This window comes from Dreissena polymorpha, chromosome 3 (assembly GCF_020536995.1).
Source record: "Dreissena polymorpha isolate Duluth1 chromosome 3, UMN_Dpol_1.0, whole genome shotgun sequence".
Taxonomy (NCBI): domain Eukaryota; kingdom Metazoa; phylum Mollusca; class Bivalvia; order Myida; family Dreissenidae; genus Dreissena; species Dreissena polymorpha.
This window is the reverse complement of record NC_068357.1, coordinates 45,506,309-45,531,755: the sequence shown is the minus strand read 5'-3', so window position 1 is coordinate 45,531,755 and position 25,447 is coordinate 45,506,309. Positions and strand designations below refer to the sequence as shown.

At 35.4% G+C, this 25,447-nt stretch overlaps 1 protein-coding gene and 1 long non-coding RNA gene across 2 annotated transcripts; both read left to right on the top strand.

The window, feature by feature from the left end:
• The first annotated feature begins 4,072 nt into the window (after positions 1-4,072).
• LOC127872041 (uncharacterized) lies at positions 4,073-4,676 on the top strand. Its single transcript, XR_008045707.1, has 2 exons — positions 4,073-4,374; positions 4,468-4,676. It is a non-coding gene; the product is annotated as an uncharacterized LOC127872041 (long non-coding RNA).
• An 8,964-nt stretch (positions 4,677-13,640) lies between these two features.
• Positions 13,641-15,153, top strand: LOC127873669 (polycomb group RING finger protein 6-like). Its single transcript, XM_052417591.1, has 2 exons — positions 13,641-13,882; positions 14,365-15,153. The coding sequence occupies exons 1-2, from the start codon at positions 13,696-13,698 to the stop codon at positions 14,634-14,636; spliced, it is 459 nt and encodes a 152-aa protein (XP_052273551.1). The 5' UTR covers positions 13,641-13,695; the 3' UTR covers positions 14,637-15,153.
• The last annotated feature ends 10,294 nt before the right edge of the window (positions 15,154-25,447 follow it).

The window sequence follows — 25,447 nt, the reverse complement described above, 5'->3', positions numbered from 1 at the left end:
TTAGGCGCTTGTTATTTGAACTGTTGTAGTAGTTTGTAAACGTCTAGATTGAAATCCTTGCAACACATACGCAATAACTATAACTATAACCAAAGAAACAACCACAAATGTTAGTGCAATAAATAAGACCCAAAAGCTGTTTATTTTGGAATCATCGTCACTCGGTGAATCCAGTCCCATACCAGGAATTCTAATCTGACACAGAGTTCGTTTTGTTGTACAATCTTCATACGAAATAGATTTTTCATTCACGTCGATATACAAGCACGTATTGTTCTCATCATATGACACTCGCGAATAGACTATCGCGTAATCGTTTAATTCGAGCGTTTCGTTCAGACTGTCAATTTTGAACATCAAATTTTGAGATATTGCATTCACCTTCGGGTCGTGCGTTCTGTTAATCAGATAGTCAAAAGCGTTTTGCAACTCTTCTTCTGTTTGCAGCACTGCTGGTAAGCACTGGCCATCTTCATTCACCACGAAACAAGTTTTAGGTGATGTGATCGACGCTGCTGCGTTTTCGTCAAATGAACATGTCTTGTACGCACGCGGATTGAAAGGTGACACAGTCACAAACTCTCCTCGATCCGCTTTTAACAAGGCTACGTTAGCCGTTTCGCATGAAATGCCCAAATATTTTCGTTTGAACAAATGAACGCATTGAGCAGGCCTATCTTTGTTGTTGAACAGCGCTATCTTGATAGAACCTTGAATGTTGTTCAAAATAAATTCGTTGCTTACTTGAGTGAAAACCGTTTTTAGATGAATGTTTTTTTGTCCAAAAATGACCACATCGTATGCATTATAGTCGGCACTGTTTACAGTTTTACGTACATTGACGTGCGTTGAAAACTGGTTTCCAACTTTGAACTGTTGCTCAATACTGATAAAGTAGCAAGATCCATCATATATTTTACCAATACTTTTAGTCGGATCACACACATTGCAATAACAGTTTTGTAAACCGTAAGAAGAAACGCTTTGAACTGTTGTGTTTGCGCGGACAACAATGAAAAAACACAAAATGATAAACGCCCGCATGCTTGGCTCAGAACATCAAGAATGACAAGATCCGTTTGTATAAGTGTGTTTTATATTTATTTTAGTTCCTGTGTTTTTTTTATAACGTTATACACAAATCCTATAAGTCCAAGAACGATTGCAAACACGGCTAGAATGCAAAACACAACTTCGATTATAACAAGGACAGATCCTGTTTCGCTATTTTCGTTAGCCTTTGTGGTTGTTGAGCCATTATTTGTGATATTACCACTCGTTATGTTATGGATTTTACTGTAGTTTTGTTGTGTGCTAGTTTCGTTTGCAACTATCGATGTGCCAAGATCGCTATTTTCTTCAACCTTTGTGGTTGTTGAACCATCGCTAAGGGCATTGACAACTGATGTGTTATGTTTTTTACTTAATGTTTTAGTGGTATTTTCGTGTGCAACTCTCAGTGTTGCTTGCGTGCTTTTTTTGTTAACCTTTGTGGTTGTCGAACCATTGTTGGGGATATAAGCAAGCGTTGTGTTTTCCATTTCGCTGTTTGTGTGTGTGTCAATTTCGTTTGAAACTGTCGATGTAACGAAATCATTATCGCTACTGCGTTTTTCGATGTCTGCAACATGATTAGATGTATTGTCTGGTACCAAGAATCGCCATAGAGAATCAGTAGCTAGCATCCTACCTATATTCGGGGTCAAAATAAAAAAGAGTTTGCCTTTGATTTGGAAACAAAACCTGTCCCTGTGATTATCAAGGGTCAAATAATTGTCTTTCACGCCCAAATTTTGATTTATGACTTTTCGTATGGCCTCGAGAATATCATATTGCGTTGTGTACGTTCTCTCAGGAATATATACAATTTTGCGTAACTTTTCTAGCGCATCATCATAGGAAACGATCGAGAATTCACCATTGTATATACCCAGATCGCGCTCTGGCGATTTTTTGAAGCAGTTATCGTTACAGCTACATAGAGACACAAACAAGACAAATAGTATGAAGCGCAACATAGCTGGTTTTTATTTCATTCATCTAACAAAACACATGTAATAGCTATATAACAAAAAATTTGCACACAACAGACTACAACACAAAATCTGCAGGAATGTACAAAACGAGGCCGTTTGTCAGCAATTCCTTCGACACACAAAATGCGACAAAGTTCGGTGGGATGTGAATGTTGGGAATGCATGTTCTAACCGCTTGAGAGAGCATATCTTCGTGTTCTTCGTTTTGACACTGATTGATGAAGTAAACTTTACATGGGTCTTCTTCGGGCAACATATCGCTTACGGGCATCGGGTTTTCTTGTACCTCTTGTTCTGGGGTGAACGTTTCCACGATTTCTTCTTTCACGACTGCCAAATCGACCGGCATACTGATTATCTCGTTTTGCTCCGAACACGCCTTCTTATCAGAACAAGGCAAGTCATTTGTTTTGCAAATTTTGCAAAGCATCTTTTTGGGGAGACTGGACTGATCCTTTGAATGTTCAGCAAATTTGCGTTTACGATTAGGAATAGCATTGACTAATCTACCTTTTCCCCCATCGATCAGCTCCGTTTCAATGTGAAGACTGTTGATGTGCTTGCGGTACAAAGGATGCATCACAAACAAAACCTCTAACGCCTGACACAAATTTGTATTTGGATATCCATATTTTGGTTGCAGTGAGTATACGTTAGCATTCATCTCTCTCATTTCGATGCCAGTTTGCAACGCTTCGTATATTTCACCACAGCTTCTCACAATTTTCAGACCTATTGTGAGCTCTTTCTGTGTACTGACAAGCTGAAAGTTTTTACTCGGTAGCACTCCTTTTTTCACCAATATTTCCACGATATCATTTTCCGAACAATCGAGTAATGTCATGACTGCTCGAAAGTAGGTGTTCAGCTTCAATCGTATCTGTGTCCTTTCCAAAGATAGGCAAGTGGATTTCACCGAATAGACTTTGCTAAACTCCTCGATTCCGTGCAACTCCAACACTGGTATTATGCATATCGGCAGTCTGTAGTTTAACGTGGGATTCGACTGCATGTATCTACCCTTCTTTATGCGCTCGGTTAGAGTTGCGAAATGTTCTGGTACTAATGTTTTCAATATTTTGAAGTAGCACATATCAATCTTTTCATCGGCAACAGAAAACATCAAGTCAACATATCGTTCAAACGCAGCTAGTGTCGGTTCATCGAGAAACACATGGTCCAGCGTTGGCTTGTAGTTCAAGTAGTCATACGGACTGTTAGTTATCGACGTAAAACGCAGTCCCTCGACATCTGTGAAAGGACATGTAACGCTAAACATGTACTTCTTTTGGTGACCATTCGCATTGAAATTTCTTTTCTCACGAATGAATTTTTCGCACAATGTTTGGACCGACATGTTGTCGCTTCTGTTGTCAGATTGTAAATGAGACACATTCAGTTTTTGTTGCAGTATTTATACAAGTCGTCGTATTACAAATTCCATGATAAAAACCTAAATTGTTGAATTTGAATAACAGAAATGGCTCGTTGCATCGAAAGGAAAGGCGAAAGCAAATTGAATACACTCATCAAAGCAAACCAACCCGAGTTGCTAGCTACACACATTAATCAAAACTTTGGTTTCGATTCATCGTGTTACATTGTTATCAAAGAAAAACATGTTTTGCCTGTTAATTTCACACAAACAGATTTAGAACAAGTTGTCATTCATAAATCAAAATCTGAATTCATACAGTTTGTGAAGCTCAGGTTTAGTGATTCTAAAAGCAATGGGTTTGATTTTCTGCTTTGCGAACAAACCGATTACGAAGATAACTACGGCAATGAGGTTCATCAGTGTCACCTTTATTTTTCAAGAACATGTACCAAAGATATGGCAGCTACGAGCTATTACTTGACACAAGCCTTAAGTATGATTGGAGTACTAACATTTTCAAAGAATACGCATGACAAACTGGCTTCGTGTCTAATCAAACGTTATGGTCAAACACTCGTACCCAAATGCACTACTGATTTTTGGAACAAACAGCTTGACTCATTTCGCATGAGAAGCATTCTTGAGGTCTCGCAGCAAGATGACTCAGCGACACTTCGTGATGAAATTGAGCGTTTGGTGCAAACAAAGTACAACTTTGTTTCTTGTCAATACAATACTGCAAACAAAATTCTCAATATTCTGTACACGAACACAAGTGACAACAACTTTGGGTTAGTGGTTCTCAAACAGTCGCTGAATATAAAATGCGCTACATGACTATTGATTCAAATCATTTTTGATTTAAACACCAAAGCGACAACATGTCTGTACCAGCAAATAAATTTCAAGTTCCACAGACTGAGAATTGGGACTTAGAAATAAGCCAGTCCGAGATGAAAAGTAAGTTGTGTTGATAAGATATTGTGTTTTCATAGCAGTTTTTATTGTAAGCATTGTTCATTTAGTTGTTAACTTTTGCTTTTTCTGTTTCAGAAAATACCAGCATCGGGGTGGTAACTCCAAAAACGAAAACCGAAGACTGGGAAGCTGAAATTGCGGTGGCGAAACGTCCTCCATTCTTTCTCAGCGTGGGCAAAATAACACAGCGACGTATAAACCGAATGCACCGATGCTGGACCTGTCACTGCGTGCCTGTCAATTGTCGATGTGCAAAATATTGAATAAACTTGTTGAAACGTTAACATGTGTTTGTTTGTTTGGTAGAAAATGTTATATAGGTAGTAACTTGAAAATTGATTCTATACACCTAAACAATGCTAGCCGTTGAACTCAAAGATTTGGGATTTTTTCGACATATGTTGCGTTTGAATATTGAAAAGTGGAACAAAGCTGTCGAAATGTACATCATGGATCTCTATCCAGATGTGAAGTTTACATTTTCGACGCGAGATCAATGTTGGAAAGCGACAGATACGGAAATTGTGTACTATGTCGATATTGAGGTTATTCTGATCAATCCGAAATATGATTTGTGCTGGACACACCAAGATCCCACAAAACGACTTCAAACCATTAATGGGATTTTGTTGAGCTCAAAAGCCAAGAGAACAAAACTCGTAACGTTTGACCAAGAGTATTTTTGAGACAAAAAATGTATAAAGATGTTGAAATAACCAATTGCATGTGTAATATAATATCATATCATATCATGGATGATACCGACGCTTTTTGCACGAATGAAACAAGTATGTTCATGAACAACTATATCGACAGACTGAAAACGTTTGAGCATTGGTCTCCCCAAATACAACCAAACAAATACCAGCTTGCTTCTTGCGGGTTGTACTACTTGGGACAACACGACCGTTGCAAATGTTTTCGTTGTGGCATTGTGTTGTATCATTGGAAATCTACAGACGATGTTTTCTTGGAACACCATAAACATTCACCACATTGCCAGTTTTTGCGAATGGTGGGTCCAGGAACAAGACTATTGATAGACACATGAGTATGTTTTGTATGATCGTGTTGTAAATAAATATCATGAACCGTTTAATTTGTTTTGTTCTTGTTCTTGTAGTAACATATACTTATTCATGCAACTACCAAACGCAAAGTTGAAAAACAAGTACTATTGTGTGCACGAATGTTTGATTTCGCTATTGCGTTAGTTATTGATATAACCCAGTGTCGTATGTTTTCTCAAACTATATTATCCAACTCTAATCAAAGCAAATACAAACAACTATGTATATGTAGTTTCAAACGATTTTATTCTGCAACAATCAATATTTCAAACATTCAATCTTTCGCAACAACAACGTACAACAGTTTACATAGTCCACTAGATCAGCCCACATAGTCCACTCGATCAGTCCATCACAGATGCAAAAGCCTCGCTTCTCTGTTTTGGCCGTAACCCTGAATTTCGCCACACCATTCGCAGCGATCGTCGATCCGCGTACATGACACACAGCTGAGGGCCTCGCATCTACGGCAAAAGTTCACCATCGAAAAAAAGTTTTTGCACGTATGACACACAATCACTAACGTAGTGTCGTAAACAGTTGGCAGCATTTCGCCCATGCTCTTAATCCATTTGTTACAAGCTGCTTTGTTGTTTCCAGCTAACGACTCATTCTCACGATGCTTATTCTGCCTCTCTAACCATGCCTGGAAACCTCCACTTTTCTCCACACCTGACATCCATTGCTCGCAAGCTTTTCTGTCACTCATTATGCGTGTTGTTCGTTCGGTTTCAAAAATCGAAATGATTCAAACACAAGCAATTCGCCCTTTTATAGTATGCCGTTATTCAACTCAACAGCATAAAACTCGAAATGCATGTCCCTTCCCCAGAACATGAAATTTCACAAAGTCGACAAAAGCCCCAATTGTATGTAAACAAAGTGTTTTATGTTTTCATCGACGAGTATTTTTATCAACAAGCCGAATTTTGCGGAATATGCGGTGTCATTAGTTCTAGAAAAGATAGTTTTAATTCATGCTTGACAAAAAGTTTGTAGTTTACTTTGCTTTTTGGAAAAATACAACGTTCAAAGATATGAGTTTCATCCGAACCTTCCGAAAAATGGGTGTTGTTCTATGTACAGTATCGATACATGTATGTGAGGCATTTTCAGGCTTTCTTTCTTGGATTGAGAGTTCAAGAAACGATGAATTTTGTCAAAACATGGTTACGATTACAAGAAAGTACCACCAAAATATATTTTTTGTTTCATGATAGACAAAACCGTGTATTGTTGAAATGTCAACACATCTCAAATGTAAACAAAGAAAAATGAAGTACATGATAAATCATATTGTGTAGATTTTTGTACCAAAGTTAAATGCTCTTAACAAAATGTGTTCTTTTATTCAAATGATTGTGATCACTGCTGTTTTATGTAAAATAAGTCAGTTTAGAACTTGATTTGTGTTGTTTTGTTTTCTTAGCTGCATCAGACTTTTTTGACTTGAATGTTATTTGTACACATCAAAATCTGCCATACAAAGTTGATTTCTAGAATGAATGAACAATCAGTATTTATTTGTAACTGTGTGTTGTTAACACTGTGATTGAATAATGTCACATTTGTCATAAGTTGAACAATTTCTCACCAGAACTTACATTTCAATATGATACTTTATGTGAAAGTAAACATGTGCACTAATTTGTCAGAATATTTGTCATTAAACTTCAAGGGTCAGTTTTTTTCATTTTTGAATCATATCAAACATATTCAACAATTTTTGAATCTATACCGCAAGTACCATTTCTGTCAAAAACTGCAAATAGAATCTGTTAACACACAAAACTACAAATTCTGCTTCTTTTACCAACATGTGAATGTTCAAGGTCACAACAATATTTGATTCAATTTCAACAAGCAAAACCCAATGGTTGCCTGTTTGAGTTATTTTTTTTAAGAAGTTCCTATGGTATGGATTTGTAAGTATCTAGAAGCAAAAATGGCATAACATTTGTGGGTTTTGCAAGTTAAAAAAAGTTAGTAACACAAAAAATGAAAATTTTGCATGTTGGTCAGTACAGTAACTGTATTGGACACAGATATTTTATCATGTTGTATTGACTGTGTAAAACATTTGTCATATGTTGAATAATTTCTTACCAGAATTTACATTTGAGTATGACAGTTTATGTGAAGAAAACATGTGCACTGATTTGTTTTCATATTTCTATGTAGGCTCACTTTTCATATTTTATCCATAGAATGCATAATTGCCCATTTCAAAGTCTTCTTCACAAAAATATTTGATGTCTAAAACTGCAAAAAAATCTATATACACACCAAAATGCAAATTCTGCTTTTTGCCAACATGTGAATGTTTGGTCACAACAATCTTTCTTTCAAGTCAACACAAATGTGTGTATCAACAAGCAAACCCATTTGTAAGTCTGTCCCGAGTCAGTTTTTATTATCATTGCCTATAGTGTATGTATTTGCAAATTTTTCAAGCAAGCACGCATAACAATTTCAGATGAAAGTGGATGAAAAAAAAGTATATGAATGCTATTTAGAAAAATATGGTTTTTTGTCAGCACATTCATGTCTGTCCACAAAACTCATTGTGTGTGTTTGTTGTGCAGTGATTCAGTCATTCACAAAGCGCATCTAACAGTGTCTGCTTGAGCTAGCAAGCACAACCACAAGCCATGTTTTGGTTCAGATTTGTTTTATTGAGGTCCATAAGAGAATATTTGAACATTTTGATACATGGCTCTCATAACTGGTCTCATTCAAATGCTTAGAAAAAAAGTATATAAATGCTTTTTAGAAAAATATGGTTTTTTGTCAGCACATTCATGTCTGTCCACAAAACTCATTGTGTGTGTTTGTTGTGCCGTGATACTGTGATTCACTGAGCGCATCATACAGTGTTTGCTTGAGCTAGCGAGCACAACCACAAGCCATGTTTTGGTTCAGATTTGGTTTATTCATGCATATGGATAAGAATATGAGAATTTTTATACATGGCTCTCATAAGATTTCTGATGCAAATGATGAGAAAAAAAGTATATAAATGCAATTTAGAAAAATATGGTTTTCTGTCAGCACATTCATGTCTGTCCACAAAACTCATTGTGTGTGTTATGTGTGAAGTGATGTTCAGTTCATATTCTCAGAGTGGTTCAATGAAGAACGCCTTCTTTCGCAGAAGGAAATCTAGGTTCAAGTCCTAGCTCTGATATGATTTGAGAAATCACTGAATGCAATTTACAGTGTCTGCTTGAGCTAGCAAGCACAACCACAAGTCAATTTTTTGTGCAGATTTGTTTTAGTCGTCTATATGATTAAGAATACAATAATTTTGATACTCGGCTTACATAACTGGTCTCATACAAAAAGAGATTGCCATTCCGAGCGCATATTACAGTGTGTGTGTGACCTTGCAAGCACAACCACAAGTCAATTTTTTGTGCAGATTTGTTTTAGTCGTCTATATGAATAAGAAGATGAGAATTTTCATACTCGGCTTACATAACTGGTCTGGTTCAAAAAGAGATTGCCATTCCGAGAGCCTATTACTGCTAGCAAGCACAACCTTCTACTTGTCTGATTGTGTGAAATGGCAGTTTTCAGTATTTTCAGATTCTTTCACTCACAACTCTATGTATAATCATATAACACAAAAACACAAATGTAAGGTGTAACATAGATTTTATTGATACATTGCTAGCCAAAAATGACATAACCTGGTCCAAAACAACCAGTGTGACAATCATATGGTATTTTGCATTTCAAACAAACAATTTGTTCACCAGTGTTAGCACTTACAAATTCCATGTACTTTGGAAAGCAATTTAGACAACAAAACCCGTGCCCACACTTCTTGCTGAACACTCTAGGTGGATTGCTTTCAAGTTTGCATAGTCTGCAGTAGTCGATTTTGCTGCTGCTTTTTAGATGGTTTGAAATAATCAAATCAATTGCATTGGAAATGTTTGTAGCTGCAGTTGTTACGCACGATGTTAACCTCGGCTCATCAATTGGTACAGATTTAACGTACCTTAGCGCCTTATTGAGACTGTCGATTTTTATCTGAGCTTTGCCGTGCGACGATTTTAGTATCTCTTGTTTTTTTAAATACTCTTCGAAAAAGTCTTCATGCTTCTTTTCAGTTGAAATAGCGTCCTGTTTTGCGTTTCGTTTTGGTTTTTTGACAGTTTGACCGTCAGAATTAGCAATAGCTTTTCGTTTATTCGATGTCGTTGTACTAGTTGAACCTGTTGAGTCGTTGGAACATTGCTGTGATGGCTGAGCAATGAAATTAGCTGCTGCATCGTTTTCTCGCGAACGATATTCTGTTTTAATTTCTTCGTCAGTCATTGTGAGAAGTGAGTACAAAATTGGATGCTTTCGTATCATCTCACTGGGTGTTGAATGCAATGGATGAGTTTCATCATCTACACGAACACCAGCATTGGTAAGCTGTTTGGAGAGCGCCATGTCGCTTTGAAATCTCAAGGAAGAATGATTGTGTTGTGTCAAAAACTAGCTATTTATACCCGTGACCTTAATTTTCCTTTTTTAAGGCCAATATGAGCCTGAAGTCGTGTAAGCATAAAACATTCATTTCAAGCATGTAAAACAAAACACAGATTAGATGTTTAATATGATTTATTCATACTATGTATCAACCAATAATGCCATAGCGTGAGCCAACTTGATATGTGGCGTTTTCATCGTACTGATGTTTGCATTTCAAACAAATAAGTCGCCCAGAATTTTTGTTGTAGACATATTCTAAATACTTCATTATGCAGCTGATACAGCAAAATCCGTGTCCGCACGTCTTGCTTATAACTGTTGTTTGATTGTCTTCATTTTTGCATATTCGACACGAGTCGATTTCGCCACTGCTCTGTAGTTCACTTGAGATGCTTTCGATAACATTCGTAATATGCGCTGTCGCATGTCCAAGGGAAGATTTTTGGCTTGAATTTTCAATGGCACTTTCTTCAGATTTTAGCGTCAGCAATACTTTTTTAAGATTGTTGATTCGTATCTGAGCTTTACCGTGCAACGATTTTAGTCTCTCTTGTTTTATGAAATACTGCTCTACGAAGTCAGTCTGCTTGTTTCCAGTTGACATTGGGTCTTGTTTTGACGTTCGCGAACCTTTAGGTTTTTTGACAGTTTGGCCGTTATTATTGGCAATAGCTTTGCGTTTATTCGAATCCTTTTTACTAGTCAAACCTGACGAGTCGTTGGAATTGTTATGTACAAGCTGCGCCAAAAAATCCGCAGCTTCTTCGTCTTCTCGCGATTTAAACTGATTGCCAGCTTCTTCGTCTGTCATTTGTAGAAGAGAGTGCACATTTTGACAAGTTTGGTCAAGCTCACTTGGGTTGAGATATAACGCATGACTTTCATCATCCAAACAAAAACCAACATCAGCAAGTTGTTTTGACACCATTTCGCTTTGCTTACTCAAGAGTGAATGATTGAGTTTTAATAAAAAGACTGGCTTTTATAGAAGACGTTTGAGGTTTGTTATTGTTTCTTTAGTTTGCTGCATATTGCGAAAAATGTTGATATTGAAAGATGTCATAAATTCATATTTAGTTTCAAGATAATCACAATTGTGATTTTTTGTGGTTGTTACATCATGATTTGGCATTGGCTGGTGTTGCTTGCAATTAAGACTCAATGTTGTCATACAATATACTTTTCAGTTGTTTCACAATTTAGGTTCTATGAAAATAAATCATATGATTAAGGTTTGAATAAACTTGAAATTGTTAAATCACGATATGTTCAGTTATGTGATAAGACTCGAAAGTCAGCTAATGATGTAAAAACCACTTATTTCTGAAATCAAACTTCTGTTGTCATTGCATTTGTTACAAGCGAGCATTATGTCGAAAACTGTCTGATCAAGTACTTTAATCCATCGTTATTCGATATGAAGTTGTTTGTGAGCGCAACGTTATTTTACTGTAGAATCAAACTATATCTATACTGCTTAAACAACGACCAACACATGAAATGCATTTCAACGTTTTATTTTACGATGATCACCAACAAACAAGCATATGCACAAAGTCAATACATATCTAATCAGTCCAATGGATTTTCATCCATCCTGTAACCTCAATTCGGCACATAGGGCACGTTTGCCCGAATAACATCAGACAGCAGTCTTCGCAAAAAGTATGCGAACATTTCGTCAAGGTACAGTTTTTTTCGCCATCGTAACATATGGTACACGTTTTCAACGCTCGAATAGCTTCTTCCTTCTCGAGTTGAAGTTCTCCTCTTTGCGAAATCAAAGCCTGTTCCTTCTCGAATTGAAGCTGCGATATTATTCTTTCGCTTTCGCATTCATGTTGCTCTTTAAGCGCTTTCTCGCGTTTGGACCACTCTGCATTGAAATAGCGCTCTTGGTCATCAACCAAATGTTCACTCGCTTCTCTCTGATAAGAGGAAGCCCTCTGTAGACACGATGCCATTTTTTTGCAGACATCGCGACCTTCTTTGGACATAGCGAAGTCGCTGCTGTTAACGAACGCGGTAACCTGACTTCCAAGTCTGTTGAGATGATAGCCAAACGATTTGAAATCAATCGACGCCGATTGTTCTAGTCGAGTGTATGGCCTTGTAGTATGTCGCTTACCATTGCCAGTCGGTTCGCCACTGCCACTAGGAGCATCTGTCTCCTCGAACTTTGGAAGTCGGTGTGCGTATTTCGGCATGATTTCGAGTCAATGTTCTCTCTTGGAGTCTCAAATCAAGAATGATGACAATAGCTGTTCGAGTCGCTTTAAATACCCAACGGGTTGGTGCGTTTTCACTATATAGCTAGCTGACATAACTTTGCTGACATAAGAAAGTCCAGAAAATCGATGAATAGCAAATTTTTCACGACATGCACTGCATTGACATTCATATTTGAGAAACGCACCGAACTTAGTGCATGTCTGAAAGATTTTGATGAAATGTATCTTAGCGACATTTTCATTTGAACCTTAAGCACGAAGTAACACTGCAAAATAGTTCGTTATTTATATACCAAACGTTACACAAGTACACTATGAATATGATCTAATATTTAATATATATTTTTGCGAAATGTACTGTGATCAAATATCAACGCAAAAGTTCAGTGAAAAACACATTTTTAAAATCATAATCTTTCGCGAGTAAAACTTTTTTAACATTGCATGAGAAATACACTGCAGTGCAGCGCGGTAATCAAGTGCAAATATATCGTGTTCACGTCATTTCAAAGTAAAGTCCACCAATAGATGAGTATTTGCGAAAAAGTTTAAATGTCAATTTCTCAACAACCTCTGCAGATGTTGGGATCAAAGTTTGAATATGATATTCAACTAAAAAAGCTCCACAATGATTGTTTTGAAAGTTTTATTCTTTTGTTAATGATTCTTTGACAAAAATGCGAGTTTTTGATCGAAAATAAACCCTTTATGAAGAAATCTTTTTCGCCTTTTCGTTTTGCGATACATTGTTTAAAATGTGTACCGTCAAATATGAAATTTTTGTGTGGATTAAATAATCACACATTAAAACGCCGATTTATCAGCAAAAACCTGAACTTAACTCTGATAATGTTTTTTCTACAACGCACTTGAATTCATAACGTGTAGTGTATCTACGTAATTTCGCTTCATAAAAACAACCTTGAATAAAATATCGTACACCGATGTTTAAGTCAAATTTTTCCGAAACGACTCATGGAATCAATATAAAATTTACACTACAATACCCTGCTTATTGTTAGCTACAACTTTTTTATTGCTAGTTTTGTTTCAACAAATATGCTTTTACAGAAAAAATCTTTTCAATTTGTTTTATATGACAGATTTTTTTTTTATTTTGGTGATTTTGTGAAACACGACTTATTTAATCGTATAGAGAGATTTTCATTTTGAAAATTTTGATGTATGATATCAAGTGATTTCACTAGCAATTTATCGAATAAAGCAGAACTATAGCAAAACAATAAACGAACTGCTTGAAATTTATTGCAACGACATAACAGTACAATAGGGCCTAAATCGCTTTAAATGTTCCAAAACATGTAATCGGTTCAACTTAGTACTTGTGGTGCTTTTTTTCACATATGAATTTCTGCCACGCGTGAGACATTTGCTTTTCAGCGTTTTTCAGAATGTCAAGACTTAACCATCTTAGGCATTCGCAAGTCTGTGGATATATAAAGCGACCCGAACAGCTATGGTTATGAATCGTGATTTGAAACTTTAAACAAACCATGTCAAATAACCTTGCAGGGTTCGTTGTTCCGCAGACCGATGACTGGAACAGAGTGGTGCTTGCAACAGAAAATTTCGTTGTTTCGCAGACCGAGGACTGGAACGGAGTGGTGCTTGCAACAGAAAATAGGTTCGTTGTTCCGCAGACCGAGGACTGGGATGAAGAAATTCGACAGTACGAAGCAGGTATGTTCGTTGACAATGCTTGTTTACTTATTCGTTTTGTTTGCCAAATATTGAACTTTGTGAATAAAATGATGCCTAAATTTCACATTTTCTTTGTCCATGTTTCAAATGGAAATGTGCGCTTGTCGAAACACGCATTGAACGCAATTAAAAATAGTGGTGTAAAAAATAGGGTCGTACATTGCACAAGGGTTTTTAAATAAACCCTTGGCTAGCCAGGTTTTCCTTTGACACGCCGAAATGTGTAGGCCTGTTTTTAAATGTTTGAAGTCTTTGATACAACGACATTTTTTGCGAACGAACGTTCGTAGACTCAGTTACGCATTCATCTGCTATTTATACAAAAAATTGAAATGTAAATTTTATATCTATTCATGTAGGAATCAAATGCCTTATTGTCAGAGAAATAAAACGCCCGGAAATTAGCGGGGGGGGGGGTCTGTTTCAATATATGGTTATATTGTTTTCTTGTCTATTTCCAGAGCAAGCCCAGCGCGAGTTACACACGTTGTCAAACGTGTTAAACCGTGATGTGGACAGTAGAGCAAAAGAGCTGATGGAAGAGGCTATTCGAGCAGATGCCATTCGACAATTTAAACTGTGTACCATATGTTACATTTCCGACAAAAACTGTACTTTAACAAAGTGCGGACACACATTCTGTGAAACATGTTGTGTGTTAATGTTGGGAAAATATTGTGGGATGTGCAGGGCGACGGTTACAGGATGGGTTCGGATGTTATTTACTGACTAGACTGTTTTGACTGTGTTTAACTGTTTATATGCATTTTCATTTGATGCGCGTTTGTTTTCTTGCATTTGTTTGCATTTATAAAATGTTGAAATGTGTTTCATGTGTTGGTCGTAAGTTGAGCAGGTTAGCGAATTGACTTTTAAAGCACGAAACATGTACTGTAAATCTACAGCTCTCGAACGTTATTTCTATCAATGTAAACAAGCGAGGGAAAAGAGTAAATTACATCGGTTTAACTCAATTTGCTCGAAAACCTCTCGTAATATCAAGATGAAATTTTCACCACAATATTTTATCATATGATAGGTATAATTTTTGTTTGCCTATTTTGTTTTTACTCGGCTACTTGTATCAGATATTCAACTATACAAAATTCGCTAACAAGAAAACTTTTTTGCCTTTTCGTTTTGCGACAAAAAATATATACTGTTAAATAGGGATTGTTTTTCTGAATGATTTGGTGTATCAAACTATGTATGTTTGTGAATCATTCCGATTAAACGAGCAGACAGTTAAACGCAACTTTGATAGTTTTCTTTACATAGCGCCAAAAATCATGATATGTTATAACGTCATTTTGTTTCATATAAACAACCAAGGGGCGATTAAACAGAAAATTGGTTTAAGTTAAATATCTCCGGAACGATTCATGGCATCGATATCAAATTAAAAGTACAATACCCAGCTTATTGTTAGCTACAACTTTTCTGCTGTTATTTTTGTGCCAACATACATGCTTATGTGATAAAAATCACTTGAAAAACGTTTGCAAGAAGAAAACTTTTTTATTTCCATGATTTATGAAACACGACTTATATCATCTGATAGAGAATTTCATTTGGAGCATTTTGATATAACATGCCTGTATGTATGTTGTATCGCTTGATCAAGACTGACCGAAAACCATTTTCCTATAATCACGCCTTTACTTTTTCAACATATAAACTCGGAACGTCATCTATCTGTAAGCAAGCGAAAAACACATTTTTGGAACCACGAAATCACATTTTCTCGAGAACGTCTCAAGATATCAAGATGAAATTTTCAAGACAATAATTAACAATGGGATAGCTAAAATATTTGTTTTGTATGTTTTGTTCTAACACGACTTATTGTATCAGATATTTTAGGTAACAAACTTCGCTAACAAGAAAACTTTTTTGCATACAGAGCATTTATCTTTATTTTGGTATAATCTTGTAGGAAATTCAATTCCACGCATTTTGATATATGACACTTAACTGTATGTCTCAACACAACAATAAAACAGTCCGATAACGGATTTTAACTAAACGCATTTCTGTCTAACATTAGATTTTATTTTAACGTCGAACAATCGCTCTGTACTGTAAAATGAACACTGATTTCGTACAAAGTTTAAGTCGCGTTTTCGCTACAACTAGTTGACATATATTTATGACATTTTCGCCAAAATATCAAACATGATAATAGCATCAAGTTTTGTGGGGATCATTTTTCGCTAACATTTACGCATATAGTAGAAATGCTTAGTTTTTCGCATAAAAATCACTTCGCTGAGAATGAAAAAAATTCCCATTTTAGACAAGTACATAGCAATTGATACCATTCGATAGGGAATTCTGTTCTGCACATTTTGATATATGGTAATCCACAATAAGTCTGATTACAAGGAAACTACTTCGACAAAACGCATTCGTGCTTATAGAAATTTCGAACTTTAAAGTATCGAGTTAAACTGAATGACGTTAAGATAGCAAATATTTCACAAAACTGTGTTTGTTTGGAAGAGGTTTAACTTAACTTTCTCGATAACGCGTGAATACATTTCGATGAAATTTTCACTACCATAACTAGCAAATATATAGGAACAATGTGTGTTAAAGCATTTTTGTATTTCATCAACGAGTATATGTCAAAACTTCTGTTTATTGACCAAACTTGGGTTGGTATGAAGAAAAGATTTTCATTCCGCAATATGGTACTGAGATATTTGTATCATGCGATGGGGAATTCATTTCTGCGCATTTTGGTGTAACATACTTGATGTTTTTGTAAAACGCTGCAGTTATAAGGACAGAAAACCATATCACAACAAACACACATTTGTTGAAAATCGTAAATTTGACCCTTCGTTCTTAGTGCATATTCACGTCATTTGAATAAATATCATCCTACAACTTAAAGGGACGTTTACATATCGATGATAGAAAATTGTATTTCTCGCGACTGATTTAAGTCGGATATCTTTAGAACCCGTTGACCGAATTCAATGAAATTTTCAACAGATTAACAAAAATTTCTATGCGCACACACTGATACTATGTGTTTATACAAAATCGAATGCGCGAGTTAAGATATTTTGATCTAAGCACAAATTTTTATGACATTTCCAAGTTATATGCACAATTGTACAGATAACCAAAATATTTGTATATCAATTTGTAGGCGCTATTTTGCCGAACATTTTGATATATGTGGTTGGATATTTATTTTCTATTTCTAAGTGATACCAGTACTACACTCGCAAAACATAGTTGAAACACAAAAATCAAGGTTGTCCCTTTAACAAAGCAAAGCATCGAGCATGTCGTCAAACCTACGTCATATAAACAATATTTAATTTTCAAAATTCTTAGAATCCTGAATTCACAACGTCATTTAAAAAATCTCATCTTTCAACTTAAAGGGATAGTAACATATCGACGATAGAAAATTGTATTTCTTGCGACTGATTTAAGTCCAATATCTTTAGAACCCGGTGTCCGAATTCAATAAAATTTTCATCAGATTAACAGAAATTTCTATGCGCACACACTGATACTATGGGTTTATACAAAATCGAATGCGCGAGTTACGATATTTTGATATAAACGCAAATTTTCATGATATTTCCAAGTTGTATGAACAATTGTACAGATAACCAAAATATTTGTATATCACTTTGTAGGCGCTATTGTGCTGAACATTTTGATATATGATGTTGGATATTTATTTTCTATTTATTCGTTATATCAATACTATACTCGCAAAACATAGTTGAAACAAGAAAATCGAGGTTGTCCCTTTAACAATGCCAGCGCAAAATACTATCGAGTTGCTTTCGTCAAAAACTACGTCATATAAACAATTTAATTTTCAAAATTCTTAGAACCCTGAATTGTTCTGGCTATGTAGAAATAAACGGGTATAACGGGGATATTTTTATGCCGGAGTTAAATGTACACTACTTATAGTGAATATTTTTGATGGATTACTCACATATTTTATATGATTTAGGATTATTTCACAATGCTACTGTAGGTTAGTAACTTTGACTAGATATTTTTTTATTTCTATTATGGGTTCATGTTTAATGTGAGCATCTGCCCAAAACTATACACTAAAGCACAAAAGGCAATGGATTTGCTGTATATCAAAACTAAAAGAAATACTGGAAATACTGGATGGATTTGATGGACTCATGCTTATCAATTTTTATGACCATTCAATCTGTGAATATTTCGGCTTGTATGGTCATGAAAAAATAGTCGCACTGTCACGCTTTGGTTAAAGAGCCCACCATGTAATCAATAACGTTTCAATCTTAATAAGAAGGGATGCACATTCCCGAATGCATCCTTCCTCATGATATGTTGAGTTAAACATGTTCATTGCACATAAAAATGTCACAAAAAAAGATGCAGTGCCAAATACCGACCGCATGCAGTGCGCGAGCATAACTAAACATGTGGTATTTAAACATATGGTATTTAAACATGTGGTATTTAAACATGTGGCATTTAAACATGTGGCATTTAAACATGTGGTATTTAAACATATGGTATTTAAACATGTGGTATTCAAACATGTGGCATTTAAACATGTGGTATTTAAACATTTGGTATTTGAACATGTGGTATTTAAACATGTGGTATTTAAACATGTGGTATTTCCAGAAGACATTTAATTCGGCTTTGCAAGACACTGTGCTTGGTATTTCGTAAACTAACATTATATAGCAAGCACAACATTAACTGTTCAATAAAACAGCGTTCATGTACATTAATTGTGTGAACTCAAATCATAAAGTATACGATTTTCTGTCATTCTTGGTTTGGTCGTTGAAGAGATAAGACGTATTTTTTGTGCTCTCGACGTCGCGCTCAGTATATAAATTAAACTGCGCGGGCAAAAAAACGCTCAGTTAACCAATAAACTTTGACAAAGACAGACGTTAATTTTGTGATCTCTGAAAAAAATTTGACATAATTTTTTTTTATGATGACTATGTCTCAGTTGACTTTTGAACGTTAACGAATATAAACGTACTTTCGTGAGCTCTAACTACAGTATCGATAAAAAGTTTTGAGTTTAACTAACTTAACTTCGCGTTATAGAATAGCGACTTGGTACTCGGGTTATTGAATGACTGGTGGACTGTAGTGTTAGGTTATTGTCATGAAATAACAACTTGACTTTGACTTGAGTTGTGTGCAATTAAATTTGTGTTGGGGTGTCAAGCGATTGACTTCACTTGAACTCTGGACGTCGGAGTGATCAGATGTGTTTTTGAAGCTGGTGTCTACGAAAACGTGAGTACAAACTTTTGTGTTTGACTGTTGACGTGTCTCACTGTGTATATTGATTTATGATGATTTAAAGCGGCTGGCGTATTATTGTTGAGTTGTTGTACTGATAGAGAAGTGAAATGCGTTGGGTATAAATTACTCAGTACTTATACAGTGTCGATAATATGGTGTGATGAGAGATGATGGTGTTACAAAATATTTACTGAGCTACTTTGGGAAACGAACCGATGATGTAAAAACATTGGAAACATATTTCATGAAAATGCATGTGCTTATATGTACTAAATATGATATTGCTTTACTTGTATTTGCATGTCGTTAACATTTCTATTTTATTTCAGTATGCTGTGGTGAGTATTGCAGATTTAACTTGTATGTGTGGTTTTTAGTTAACGATGCTTAATGAAAACTATTATTGTACACTTAGTATGGAATGATGTGAATGATGATATGATGGGTAGAATTAATCAGTGCTTGTGTCTAGAAATGCTGAATGTTTATTGAAAAGGCTAAATGCTAGCCAAAACTAACAGTTGAGCTACCGTGGGGATGTCAAACGAATTGATGGTGTAATATGATGGTGTATCGACATACTTTTCTTATATGCACTATATTTGATACATGTATTGGTTTACATTTTTTGCATGCTGTTACAGTTTTTGTTTCAGTGTGCTGTGGTAAGTACTGTAGATATTACTTGATTTTTAGTGTCTATGAATGCTGATGTATGATAGCTATAGCATGAGCTCAATGCTAACCAGTATTATGAGTTGATGTATTGTGGTGATGCTAATCGAACTGATGATGTAACATGATGGTGAACACTTACTGAATGCATACAATTTATTGAATTGCGTTTGTTGATATGCACTATAATATGATTAATGTATTGCTTGACATGTATTTTTCATGATGTTTAATTTCAGTTTGCTGTGGTGAGTACTGTAGATTGTATTGCCTATGTATAGAATTCAATAAAAGATTATGACTGAAAACTGCTTTTGATTCTTTTTGTACAGTTTTAGGGACTATAAGTCTATAACAAAAATATGTCGGTTTATGTTCATGAGTGTGGGCTTAATACAGCAATGTTTGAGTAGTACAGAAATGTTTCTTCGTTTGTGGTCGCCAGTTGTCTGTGACTTGTAAAGTGAAAAATACGCATAGCTTTGAATGCAACAACTATTTACTGTTTTAACAAAGATTGTGTACTATGCATGTTTTGATGTAGATCTTTTCAGATTTGACATAAAATGAAGACCTGTCAGTTTAACAGAGCTGGGAAACGAAGAGGTAAGTGTGTTTCATCTTACTATGAACACTGGTATTTTGACAAAAGAAGAGATAAAGTGAGTTTCTTCATTATCATGGTTTCTTTCAGAGTATAACTTATGAACAAATCAAAACCTATTTTTTACTAGATTTTCATGTACTCTTTTTTTGGATGATGAGTAACTTAAAATCATACGGCTAGTACAGTATGGAACATGAATGCTTTGTTCAGATTTTCAGATGTGTGCTGGCAGTTCAAGTCTGGCAGCTGAAGTGAACAGTCATGATTTTGTTGGAGCTCCAACAATATGCTAGAAGGTAAGTAACTATGTTTAATTTGCATTGCATGTTTTCCTATGTTTCAGACTTTTAAACAGAGATGTCATGATGACTGGAGTTGAGCACAGGGCAGTGATAAAGTAAAAGGTAAGTACTTTTGACTGAATGTTTGTTCTATGCATGTTTTGCTATAATACATTCCAGGAGTGCTTATGCAGTGATGATTTGACAGTTGAGTGAAAGTGGAGCCATGCAGTCTTGATTTTGAAGCTTCTCAACAAGCCTTGAAGGTAAGGTTAGAATGACTCAATGTTAGTGAATTATTTAAAAAAATATACTGTCAGTGAAGTACTGTCAGTTGCATTTGGACAGTTGAGCAGAACAGACGTAGCTGTAAGAGCTCTCATATCTGTTGTGTAAAACTGTCCTAATGATATGTTATGCTTGTTTGTTTCTGTTGTACTATTTTTCAGATACGTTTGGCAGTGAAGGATTGAAAGCTGACATGAACAGAAAAAAGATGCTGTTGGCAGTGATGGGTTTGGAAGCTGGCATGAACAGAAAAGCAAACATATGGTGAGTACAAAATAGTTTTTATATGGTATGTTTTGTGCATGCTTCTATGTTTCAGATGTACTTGCAGTCAACAACGAAGATGATTCAAGAAGAGAAACATTGTTGTGATGTGAATAGAACGTTCAAATAGGGTAAGTGTAACAATTGTGGTAGTTTGATTTGTACCATGTGTGTATTGCTATGTTTCAGATTGCACATGCAGAGATGGTTTCCTACTGGGTGTCAATAGAAGGGACACGAGTAAAAACGATTTCAACTGCTAAACCACAATTCAAGAAGTTGGGTACGTTTTAAGTCATTGATTTTGAGGTGTACAATGTGTTCTTTACTTTGTTGCAGATTCGAGTCACTGGTTTACACATGGAAGAAGATTTCCACCTCTGTGACACATCTTTACAAAAGCAAGGTAAGTTGACCAAGTTGTTTTTTTATTTGTTCTGCTATAATGTGATGTTATGCTATTTTTCAGGTTTTCCATGTAGCTATGGATAAAACAATTTTAAGACAGAATAGCTGCTGCAGCTTGGTTCTGTGTTGGTTTTTGTTTAAAAACGTTTTACATGCATGTGTGTTTCAAAATATTTTGTTTCAGTAGAGGGCCAGATGTCGAGCAGTACAGATGTGTTTCTTGGAGGAGCTCCCAAACCGTGAGTACAAGTATTTGATATTTAGAAGTCTATGTGAAAGATAATAGCAATGGTAGAATCTATCAGTACTTGTGTTAGAAATGCTGATGTGTGACGGTTAACTGAAAAGGGTAAATGCTAGCCAGTACTTACACCTGAGCAAACGTGGGATGTCGAACTAACTGATGATGTACTATGATGGTGAACACTTACTTTGTGTATCGAAATGCTTTTGTTGATATGAGTGTGAGCTTAATACAGCAATGTTTGAGTAATACAAAAAATGTATGTACTCTTTTGTGGTCGCCAGTTGTCTGTGATATGTATAGTAAAAAAAACACAACACAAAGCTATGAAGCATACAATTGTTTTAAGATTTTATCAATGATTGTGTACTATGCATGTTTTGATTTAGTTCGTTTCAGATATGACATGACCTGAATATTTGACAGTCGAACGGAGCTGAGCATTGCAGAAAAGGTCTCATAGTAGCCTCAACAGTGAATAAGGATATCAACTGCTGTGACTAAACTGTTGAAGAAGGGTAAGTGGAACAATGTGTTTGTTTTATAAGTACCATGTATGCTTTATTTTGCTCTGTTTTCAGAGTAGACATACAAACAGTGTCTTGCTTTGCATGCTATTTTTTAGGTCTCTCATGCAGTGAGGGAAAAGAAGAAGATTTCAATAAAGAATCACTGCTGCAACTCAGCTCTTTAAACAAGGTAAGTGTTTACTATGTTGTATACAAAATGTTTCTCTTTCTTACTATGTTTCAGGTTAACATTGCAGAGATGTTTTGACAGCTTGTGACAGAAAAGAAATTCAGCAGCTGTGTCTTGACTGTAGCCACAAGGTAAGTCGAAACAAATATACTGGTTTGTATGTTGTGTTGTTATGCCTTCTATGTTTCAGACTTACATTGCTGTGACTGTTCCACAGTGGGTCAAAAAAAAGACGAATACAGGTTTCAAGAAGAAAATTGGCTGTTAAAACTCTGCACAAAATATGAGGTAAGTGAACTACTCTTTTGGTTTGTGTTGTGCTTTGTTCTGCTAACTATTTTTCAGATTTGAGTGGTGGGTCGTTACAGAGCAGACTTTTTGACAAGTGAGAAGTTGAGAAACAGAGAATGATTTAAGATCAGCTAGGTAAGTCTTGATTATTATGCATTGCTAAATGTTGTTTTTTATTTCAGTATGGCTGTGGTAAGTACACTAACTTTCTATAATTTAATATTGAACTGCTTTGATAACTTGTATCCTGCTATGCAATGCTTAATATATATTTTTCATTTCAGTATGGCTGTGGTAAGTACACAAACTTTCTTTAATTTTCACATTGAACTGTTTTGATGACTTGTATCCTGCTATGCAAAATGTCTTTTTTTTATTTCAGTAGCCTGTTGGTAAGTACGCTAACTTTCTATAATTTCATAGTGAATTGTTTTGATGACCTGTATTCTGCATTGTAAAATGTGTTTCTTTTTCATTTCAGTATGGCTGTGGTAAGTACAATTGCCTTTCATATTGAACTGTTTTGATGACCTGTATTTTGCATTGTAAAATGTGTTTCTTTTTCATTTCAGTATGGCTTTGGTAAGTACACAAACTTTCTTTAATTTTCATATTGAACTGTTTTGATGACTTGTATTCTGCTATACAAAATGTGTTTTTATCAGTTCAGTTGCCTGATGGTAAGTACAATTTGCTTCTTTAAATTGCATGTTGAAATATATTTGATGACTTTTGTTCTGCTATGCTCTTTTTCATTTCAGTTGGGCAGATGTAAGTACACTTCATTATGTAAAAACTGAATATGATTGTTGTGCTATACAAAATGTGCTTTTCTCAATTTCGGGTCAGCAATGGTAAGTAGATTGTGTTTCTTTATGTATAATTTTGTATACATATTGTTTTTTTTCATCATAGCATGTTTTTCATATTTATGCTTTGTGTAAGTAAAATGTTCATAAATCATTCTTATCTTAAAACTAAAAATGTATTGTGCTATGCAAAATGTCTGTATGATTTCAGTTGCCAGAGGTGAGTACCATTACAGTTGAAAAGTTAGTTTTGTTTAGTTCAAGTTTTGTTTCACAGTTCTGTTTGTTATTTGGCAAAATTTACATGTATGCATTGAGTCTTGATTTCAGCTCGATTGTGGACTGAAGAAGATTGTCCGCAGAGGGATTGGATACAAAATACAAAGTAAGTACTGAGTTTCTTACTAAAGTTTTGAGTTGTATTCATTGTGTGTTAATATGCTATGATTGCTATGAACATGACTTTTGTATTTCAGCGAAGACAACATAGGTAAGTAAAATTGTTATCTGTTTCATGTTTACTGTTACAGTTCAATATTGTGTTTATAAATTGTAAGTTGTACAAACACATTCAAAAGTTTCTGATCATGCTTTCGATTTCATTTCAGCTTTACTGCTGGACGAGTGTTCTCTACTACTAGACGTGTCAGGTTTACTACCAGGCGAGCAGTGACAACAAGGCGCCTTTGTGGAAACAACACAACAAAAAGTGAGTATTAGTTGAAATTGTTTTACTGTATGTTATACTTAAATGCAAAATTGTGCACATAAATTGTAAGTTTACAATTACAATGAAAGTTTCTGATCATGCTTTTTATTTCATTTCAGCTGTACTGCTAGACGAGCAGTGACAGAAAGGCGCCTGAACATGCAACACAAACAAAAAAGTAAGTATCAGTTAAACAGTTGGTAGAGTGTGTGTTTTTCTTTAGCATTTTTGTGTTTACTATTTTAATTGATACATGGTATATTACACATGCATGTTTTTATCATTTCAGGCTGTTTACTTTCATCGTTTACTGTTTACACAATTTGCTTTTCTATTTTCAGTGCCAATATCCAAACCTTGATGTGGACACCGAGTAGTCAATACATACGTGTGGCGTATAGCTGCGACAAAACCGTGGGTCCATCGCACCGATAACTTGAACATTGGCCCGTGTATGGACATCAGTGCAACTTTGTGAATCCATGTAACTTTGTGAATCCATGTAACATTGCGAATGTGTGTCGATCGAAAATGTGTACATTCTGCACTGAACGAACTCGGTGTTGCAAGTGGCAAGTGTTGACAGTGTGTATGTTTATGTTTATGTTTTTACATGAAAAAAAAGGAGATTGTTGTTTTATGTGCTGGCCAGCAATATTGATGTATTGATGTATGTGTTTGTGTTTAAAACTATGCAATACCAATCAAACAAAAATAAACATTAACAGTCATTAACTGTGTTTGGGCGGCGAGGGGTTTAAGACCCCAATTGTGAAGCGCACTGATAGCACTTGGGGGTAAACACCTCGGTATTTCGTGCTAAAATGTTTTCACGGTGCTTATTTTGACGCACTGTTAGAACTACCAACCAGTAAATGATTGCTTGATTTATAAAACAAATATTCAGTCCTCTACTTTGGCACAAGAGACTCTAAGTATCAAATACCAACAATTTAGACGCAGACAATCACATT

Bases quoted from the DNA above. Each gene is read 5' to 3' on its own strand.
- LOC127873669 (XM_052417591.1), top strand. From the start codon at position 13,696: ATGTCAAATAACCTTGCAGGGTTCGTTGTTCCGCAGACCGATGACTGG. The intron at 13,883-14,364 runs GTATGTTCGTTG...GTCTATTTCCAG, and splicing joins AATTCGACAGTACGAAGCAG to AGCAAGCCCAGCGCGAGTTA.